The following is a 7,902-nucleotide window of genomic DNA, read 5'->3' as shown; positions in this document are numbered from 1 at the left end:
CCCCAGGTCATCTTCCTGAACAGCCTGTTTGGGTACCTGGTGGTCCTCATCCTGGCCAAATGGGCCTCGGGCGTGACCACCGACCTGTACCATGTCATGATCTACATGTTCCTGCAGCCCGGCAACGTGGACTGCAGCGGGCAGTGCCCCGAAAACCACATGTACCGCGGCCAGGCCTTTGTTCAGGTCGTCCTGGTGCTGGCGGCACTCATCGCGGTGCCCTGGATGCTCCTGCCCAAGCCCCTGATCCTGCGCAAGCGCAGCCAGCGCCGGCAGTCCAGGGTGCGTCGTGGGCATGAGGGGGAGGGGAGGGAGTTTGAGGTCACTGACCCTCCGGGGATGTATGTCCCTGAGCAAAGGGCATCGGAATGGGAGATGTGGGTCCTCCTTGCCGGAGAGTTTGCCTGATCTGGGCATCAAAGGGGCTGTCAGTTTTGGGGATATGCGGTAGGCATCCTAGGTGCCAAAGGGCCTAGCACTCCCGCCCCGCTGCTCTTCCTGCCAGTTCCTTAACACCCACGAAACACCAAACCACCCACAGGATGCATCCTACGGCCTGCTGGCCCCCGAAGACAATGACTTCAGCTATGCCCGCTTCTCCGACGACGACCCCTCGGTCGCCGGCGGCGCCGAGCTGGGCCTGGAGGCGGGGCAGCAGCAGGGCGGGCATGCTGTGCCCGCTGGGCACGGCGCCTCCCATGGCTCCGAGGAGTTTGACTTTGGGGAGGTCATGGTGCACCAGGCCATCCACGCCATTGAGTTCGTGCTGGGCTCCGTCTCCAACACGGCATCCTACCTGCGCCTGTGGGCGCTGTCGCTGGCGCACTCCCAGCTCTCCGCCGTCTTCTACGACCGCGTGCTCATGGCCGCCATCAAGAGCGGCAACCCCATCGCCATCGTGATTGGTGCGGGGAGTTTTCGTTGCGTTGTGGATGGGAAGTGGGGTGGGTGGGTGATTTCAGGAGGTCTAGGATCTGCATTGGTCAGGGCAGCGCCCGGGGCATGCGCAGTCATCCTTTCCAGGGATCTGGCAGGACCGCACCCTGATGATGCACGCACCCATTCCCACAGGGTTCTATGTCTTCTTGGTGGCCACCATCTCCGTGCTGATGCTGATGGAGTCGCTGTCCGCCTTCTTGCATGCCCTTCGTCTGCACTGGGTGGAGTTCCAGAGCAAGCACTACTTTGGTGAGTAGATATGGAAGATGAGGGATTGTTAGGGTGGGGGGGGGAATGCGTGCATTGGCATGGCTGTTTCATGATGTGGCGTGCTTTCCTTCTGCAGTCTGGGGCCCTTTTCCCGCCGCATGGCGTGCCTCGGTGCTTGGCATGCGAGACATGGAGAGATCATGACAAGCATGTTTTAGCAAATTCCCTCTCCTTCCCTCCAATGCCTCAGGCGATGGGTACAAGTTTGCGCCCTTCTCGTTCGCGGAGATCGACAAGGTGGAGGAGTGAGCTTAACACCTTGAGGGCGCATGTCGCCACGAGGCTTGCAGGTACTGGCCATAAATTCTCGCTCCAGAATAGTTGCCCTGTGTGCTCAAGCATGCCTCGTGCGCTAAACCTGGCCTGCTGCTTTTGGTGTGTAACAAGCCTGGGACAGATACCGGGGCAAGTGCGGTGCAGTTCTAGGGATTCACAGCGCGGCGCCTTCGTCCCAGGAGGTTCTTGTGGGGACTCGGACATCAAGCATGCTTCTGTTCAGTGCTGACTAGCACCAGCGCCATCAAGGGCTCAGCCTTACAGCCTGTGTCATCAGAGGCACAGCTTCACAGCCAGCGCAAATCGTTCCTCTGCGTGAGCAGCGAGCCCAGTTGCTGCCGCAAGCTGGAAAGCTCGGCCGACAGCTGGTCCTGACGGCTCCCCATCTCCTTCAACAGTTCCTCCATGTGAATGCGCTGGGCCTGGGAAAGGATCGTGCAGAGGGGTAGGGTGAGGGGGAGTGGACGCGGGCGGCATTAACAAAGCGACGCTCCCTTATGGGACCGCCTCGAATACCTCCCCCTTTAGCCCAGCTGTCCACCCCACCTGGAACTGGTTGAGCATGTCGAGGTGCAGGGCCAGGAGGTCATCCCGAGACACGCTGGCTAGCGGGGGGGGCGGCTGCCTGCGCAGCGGCGACCCTGCTGCTGCGCCCTGTGCCGGTGCAGTCCCAAGGAGGGAGTCCTCCTCCATGGGCCGCACCGACTCGTTGCTGCCGTCGGGCGAGCCCGGGCCCTCGGCCGCCTCTCGCCCCGGTCGGAAGCTGCGCGGCGGCGAGTCGCGGGCCACAGCAGGTATCCGCCAGCCCTCCTGCGCCGTGTCCGCCCCCTTCTTCCCAGAGTCCGTCCCGGGCGATGACTTGGCGGGGGACGACAGGCGCGCGCCTGAGGGCGCGCGCTGCAGTGCTGGGTTGGCATTTGCGCTGGCCGTGCTCGACGTCGGCTCGGAGGTGTGCGGGCGCGGACCGTGCGCGCCGCCTGCCGATCCAGCGTCGCCGCCCTCTCTGGCTGCCTCCCGCCTGGGCCCCTCGCTCCACTCCCTCGCCGTGACCTGGGGCGCAGGCGTGGCAGCCGCCCGGTCCTGGCCGGCCTCGGTGCCCCACCGCGACCCGATCGCCAACGGCAGCCGCCTGCGAATGTCCTCGAGCGCAGCTGCCCCTGCGCTAGGCGCCGTGCTGCCTGCTGGGCCCACGCCATGCCTGAACCCCACAAAGGGCGTCACGTTCAGGCTTTCCGGATGGGCAAGCCCAGCCGCAGCCGCCCCGCTTGCCGCCCGGGCCCCCGCCGCCTCACGACACCGAGCCGCGTCCACCGCTCTGCTGGCCTCGGTGCCAGATGTGGCAGCATGGTCGGAGGGCCCCGTCGGCTGTCCTCCCACATGCCCCGCCCCACCGAGGTTGGCAAGTGTGCTGTGCGACGTACAGACCCCGGCCGCGGCAACGCTGTCAGCCGGCAGGCCAGGCAGCGCGTCTGGTCTCCGAGACGAGGGGCCAAGGGCAGTGCCAGACTGGCCAGCATTATTTGTCGGCGCTTTGCCGCTCGATGCGATATCGCTGGGCCGGGCAGAGCGGGTTTCCTGGCCAGCCCTCCCGTCATTGCCAGCCCGGGAGGGAGGGCTGTGGTAGCAGTGCTGCCAGTGCAGGCCGGTGATGGGCCGGCGTGAGCCCGAGGAAAGCGCGGCCAGGGGCCCAGCAGGGGCGCGGGGGTCATACAGGTACACGATGCCCTCTGTGAGTGCGGAGATGGTAGGACTTTCGTGGATGAAGGGTAGTCTCGAGTACATTGGAGGGGGAGTGCGGCGCCAGGTAGGGCATGAGGCTGGGCAGGGGAGCGCCCACACCCGCGCCACCTATGTCCTCATCGCCTGCCTGGCCACGCGATGCGTGCCCAGGGGAACGCATTGAGGTCCACTGCCATTGCCTCCCCCAAGGACACTCACAAGGACCCACCAACAAACCTGCGGTGCCAGCCGCAAAGATGGAGTGGTCCTCCTTCAAGTCAAAAGCGGTGAGCGGGGTGCCCAGTCTGACTAGGGCAGCAGGCTTTGAACCTGGAGTCCGTCGATCCTGCAGCGCACGTGCCGGGCCGGAAGGGTGCAATGTGGTGCTGCAAACACGGCAGCCGCATGGCCTATCTGGAGCCGTTGTAAGTTGCCAATAAGAAGAAGCATGAGACACTTGCTGCGCCAGGGGATGGTGTCTCTGCTTACTTTCCCCGCCTCGTACCCTTCACCCACGCTCACCAGGCACCACACGCTGCCATCCTTGGCGGCAGCGTACACGGAGCTCGGGTCGCCGGCTGGAGAGGACACGCTGCAGATCCCCCCACGGCCCAGCGCTTGGGAGGCGGCAACAGTCCGCCGGGAGGGCAGGTCCCACACGTTCAGGCTGCCGTCGGCGTGGCCCAGGGTCAGGCAAGCCGAGCTGGAGTCCAGGTGCATGCATGTGGCGGGCGCCATGCCAGGTTCCGGGGTCAGTTGGCCAACAGGCCGCAGGTCCCTGTCCAACAGCGTGGCCGAGGCTCCACTGGGAGTCGAGAGTCGAGGGGGGGAGTGTTTCCGTATCAGCAAAGGCTTGCGTTGGGGTGTGCAGGAGGCGGAGGAGGCTGGACCCCCCTCGCATTGGTCCCAAGGCTGACCGACCCCCATCTCTCACCCACAGACTGCCAGGAAGCGGTCAGCAGGGTGGTACTGCAGAGCCGCTATGGGCTCCGGGAGATGCACTGTGGTGCATGCCTGCAGGGACGGGAAGGGTGGGCGGGCGGGTGGTGGGAAGGGGACGGGCCGGGTCTTGGAAGGCACGGCTGGCGCGGCGTCACCCCAGTGAGCACTGGTGGGTGTGCGGCGCCAACAGCCCACGCTCCACCTGATGTGCCATCCAAAGCCAGCATGTACGAGCGAATGACAGGCGATCCTGTCGCCTACCTTGTTGGTCATGTCGTGCACGCCAATGGCGCCGCTCCTGCCTGCCACTGCCAGTCGTTTGGACCCGCTGGCCCACGCCAGGGCGGTGGGAGTGACGATCGCACTGGAGCCGGCAGGACGGTTCAGCACGCTCATGGCCTCGCCATTGCTGTACGACAGGGAGACGCTGCCATCGGCCCGTGCCCCCGCGACCACCTTGTTGTTCCGGTTCCACGCCACGACCTCCAGGGGCTGCTGACCAGGGTGACTGTTGGGCACAGGAGGGCTGGAGTTCACATTACTCACCCTCCATAGATGCAGGCTGGTGCCGGAGCACCCGGCCAGGAGCTCGGCGGGGTAGTCGCCCGTGCCCATCCCGGCAGTCCACGGGGCCGGGATCTGGGAACGATCTCAGCAAGCCCCGTCCCGTGCAGCGTCAAAATAGGACGTTAGTGGCATAGAAGGTTCAGGCAGCACAGCCATCGGGGAATCGACGACCTTGGGGTGGGAATTCTGTTGCTGCCTGGCGAACAGTCGTCGCGCGCAGGTTTGATTTTTGGATCTCGCGCCCTGCCAAGGCTAGATGCTGGTGATTGCGTGGAGTCGTGCAAGACCGCAGCAGACCCAGATCCTGAAGAAAATAAATATTTGGCAACTCTGCTGTGCAAATGGGGTGCCAATCCAAGACCCTTTTGGAACCAGTTTCTCCGGACATGTAAACCCCAATACCCTGGACCTGCAACAATACAGTGTTCAAGCACTGGGAAGCAGACAAGCTGCATAGGTCGAACGCAGCCTAAGAACAGAGATCTTGATGTATGCCTCATCCCTATCGTGTCCTGTTGACGCAGTTGCCTGTCTAAGCTGGAGGGCTGCTAACAGCAGCCAGGGCGATACCCAGACCAGGTCCTGACTGAGGTTGGGCGAATGATTTACTCGTCGTGTCTTGCACCGGTTTCATCGTTCTCTGTAAGGGTTGCGCGGATACATTCTTCAACCGTGCGCCAAAGGCGTCGAGTATGGAATCGCCGATATTAACGCGCCAATGGTCAGCACAGAGCATAGTAATTATGACGTAAACTTTCTTCCGAGGTACTTCCGGCCAGGTTCTCAACATTCTCACCTCAGAATACTAGTGCTCAGCCCGCTTCTCGACCCCTCCAAAGACATCTTCCGGCTAAATTTATTGCCAGCCACGCGCGCCCACAACCTATCTGGACCATCCGGCTCCGCAAACACTGGACACGCGTGACCGACTGGCCTCCGATATGACGCCGAGCCAGCACACACCACTCGCTCTCGACATGACAGCGCCCTGGCACAGGTGCGCAGCAGTATTGTGGTTTCATTCTAATGGACCTTGGCACTATGTTTCTTCGGCGCTGCGTGTGGTTTTCTCGGAGGGCCCGGCACAAGTGCTCTCCTCCCCAAGATTTTCCTCCGCTGGTGGGGCTTCCAGACTTTGCGGAGTCCCAGACTTCTGGCCAACCCGTCGGCCGTGCTCCCCTTCCCCACCGTGTTATTTTTTATGCTTTGTTTCCGATTCCGGGGGTGGAGCGGAGAGCCCCCATGGCGATCGATGAGGCAATATCTTCGGGAATGTGGGGGGCAGGTAACGTCATCCCCGAACACACCACCTTCCGCGTGTCGTGGGACTTTTGTCCTGCCTCCCCTTCCCATCCTTCTCTCATTCCGATACGCTTATGTATTCCTTCTACAAGGTCGAAATTGCACGGCCAAACTCTATGGTATCCTTCACCTTTCCCCCACTCTTGTCCCCATCGCCGTATTTTTACAGGACCGATGAGCCCACCTTGACAGGCGTGCGACCACACATGAAGCTCGTGGACCGGCCTGCCCCGGCCCTCTTCCAGACGTCGACAGAGACGAACGAGGATGATCCACCAGCCAAAAGATCTAGAAGACCGTCCACCCTGCACACTCCAAAGTATGTGGCCATGGACGATGGAGGGGACGACACCGACCCAGAGTTCAGGTACAGAATGGCGCCTCCTGCTTGAAAGGGGAAAGTAAGCCTGTGTGACAGTTGTTACATGGCCTGGAGTATACAATGCAGCATTTCTGTGCCAGCAGTGCATGTTTTGTCGTGACAGTTTCTGTGGTGGGCGTTCGCACTGCTGCCCCTCTAGCAGCTTCTCACGTGATTCTGCCCCCCCAACCACTTGCAGCCCTCGCACCACGCCTTCGTCTGCCCCGGCCCGCCGACCCCGCCAGGGTCTCGGCGTACGTGGAGGACCTTCCAAATATCGCGGCGTGGTCTGGCACAAGTCCAATTCCAAGTGGGAGGCTCGCATCTACGAGGGTGGCAAGCAGAAGTTTCTGGGCTACTACACCAGCGAGGAAGCTGCTGCCCATGCGTACGACACATATGCCGGTATGTTGGAGGGGTATGGGATTGCGACAGGCCCTGTGCACATTGCCTGCAGTCCAGTGGTCTCATGCGTAGGGAGGTGCAGAGATTTGGTGCTTTTCTCTTGCTTCATGACAATGGCTGCCCAGGTGTAGAGCCATGCAGTTTTCCACAATCCTTCGAGCATGTCTATTGACAATGTACCTCACTCCAAGCCAGCCTGTCCTGCTCAAATCTAAATCTCCTCCCTCCCTCCCACCATCGCCGCTGCAGTCCGCCTGCATGGCAACCTGCAGAAGCTCAACTTCCCGGAGCTCTACGCGTCAGGGGCAGAGGTCTACCACGACCCCGGCACGCCCCCCGTGCGCCACACAGCCCCTGGCCCGCGCGCGGCGAGCCCCCTGGCCCGCCCCCCGCCCTCCCCGCGCAAGGCGGGCAAGTCGCGGGTGCAGCCCGTGAAGGGCACCTCCCGCTTCAGGGGGGTGAGCTGGAACTCCAACTGCGCCAAGTGGCGGGCGCAGGTGTGGAAGGGCAGCGAGGTGCACCACCTGGGATACTTTGAGGGCGAGGAAGACGCTGCCCGCGCCTACGACGAGGCTGTCCTGCGCATCAGGTGTGTGCTGGCGCTGTTCGTGATCTGTAAAGCTGAGAGCATGTGTGTGGGAAGCTGTCGGTTGAGCTTCGAGATTCCATGCAATGATCAAGACTGCGCCCTCACCCCATCCCCTTCTCAACCCCGCCCCCGCCCCCGCCACCAGGGGTCCCGACGCCCCCACCAACTTCCCGCGCTCCCAGTACGGCGCCTTCCCCGTCCCGGGCGACCACGACTTCCAGGGCGGCGCCGCCATCGGCGCCTCCGGCTTCCGCGGCGTCAGCTGGTCTGATGCGCACCAGGCCTGGCTGGCGGAGCTGTGGAACGGCAGCCGCTTCCAGCTGCTGGGCAGCTTCCGGGACGAGGCCTCAGCCGCGCGCCGCTACGACGTGGCCTGCCTGGAGCTGAACGGCGCCGACGCGCTGACCAACTTTCCGCTGCAGAGCTACGAGGCGGAGCTGGCCGCGGTGGCGCTGCGCGCCATGGCCGCCGAGCCGGGGCCCCTGTGCCTGACCTCGGGCAGCGGCTGGACTCGGGAGGAGCTGGAGGGCGA

The 7,902-nt window shown here is 63.2% G+C and overlaps 4 protein-coding genes across 4 annotated transcripts in view; 3 read left to right on the top strand and 1 right to left on the bottom strand.

Annotated features, from left to right (window-relative positions):
- The window catches only part of F751_3451 (V-type proton ATPase 116 kDa subunit a), a gene marked incomplete at both ends in the record, with an annotated part of 4,967 nt that extends 3,509 nt beyond the window's left edge, over positions 1-1,458 (top strand). The window contains 4 exons of the mRNA XM_011397828.1: positions 7-282; positions 542-905; positions 1,072-1,188; positions 1,400-1,458. Coding sequence (XP_011396130.1) covers positions 7-282; positions 542-905; positions 1,072-1,188; positions 1,400-1,458 — 816 coding nt within the window. The remainder of the gene's footprint in view (positions 1-6; positions 283-541; positions 906-1,071; positions 1,189-1,399) is intronic.
- A 314-nt stretch (positions 1,459-1,772) lies between these two features.
- On the bottom strand, positions 1,773-4,761 carry F751_3450 (hypothetical protein; the record flags this gene model as incomplete). The annotated part of the gene is made up of 5 exons (XM_011397827.1): positions 1,773-1,907; positions 2,032-2,683; positions 3,710-4,009; positions 4,139-4,218; positions 4,408-4,761. The coding sequence occupies 5 exons, from the start codon at positions 4,759-4,761 to the stop codon at positions 1,773-1,775; spliced, it is 1,521 nt and encodes a 506-aa protein (XP_011396129.1).
- A 670-nt stretch (positions 4,762-5,431) lies between these two features.
- On the top strand, positions 5,432-5,638 carry F751_3449 (hypothetical protein; the record flags this gene model as incomplete). Its single annotated transcript, XM_011397826.1, has 1 exon — positions 5,432-5,638. The coding sequence occupies one exon, from the start codon at positions 5,432-5,434 to the stop codon at positions 5,636-5,638; it is 207 nt and encodes a 68-aa protein (XP_011396128.1).
- Positions 5,639-6,344: 706 nt separating this feature from the next.
- The window catches only part of F751_3448 (AP2-like ethylene-responsive transcription factor AIL5), a gene marked incomplete at both ends in the record, with an annotated part of 2,890 nt that continues 1,332 nt past the window's right edge, over positions 6,345-7,902 (top strand). Inside the window, 5 exons of the mRNA XM_011397825.1 lie at positions 6,345-6,382; positions 6,576-6,781; positions 7,031-7,119; positions 7,210-7,370; positions 7,516-7,854. Of these exons, the coding sequence (XP_011396127.1) occupies positions 6,345-6,382; positions 6,576-6,781; positions 7,031-7,119; positions 7,210-7,370; positions 7,516-7,854 (833 nt within the window). The remainder of the gene's footprint in view (positions 6,383-6,575; positions 6,782-7,030; positions 7,120-7,209; positions 7,371-7,515; positions 7,855-7,902) is intronic.

This window comes from Auxenochlorella protothecoides (genome assembly GCF_000733215.1).
Source record: "Auxenochlorella protothecoides strain 0710 unplaced genomic scaffold scaffold36, whole genome shotgun sequence".
Lineage (NCBI taxonomy): Eukaryota > Viridiplantae > Chlorophyta > Trebouxiophyceae > Chlorellales > Chlorellaceae > Auxenochlorella > Auxenochlorella protothecoides.
This window is presented reverse-complemented; position numbering and strand designations above follow the sequence as displayed.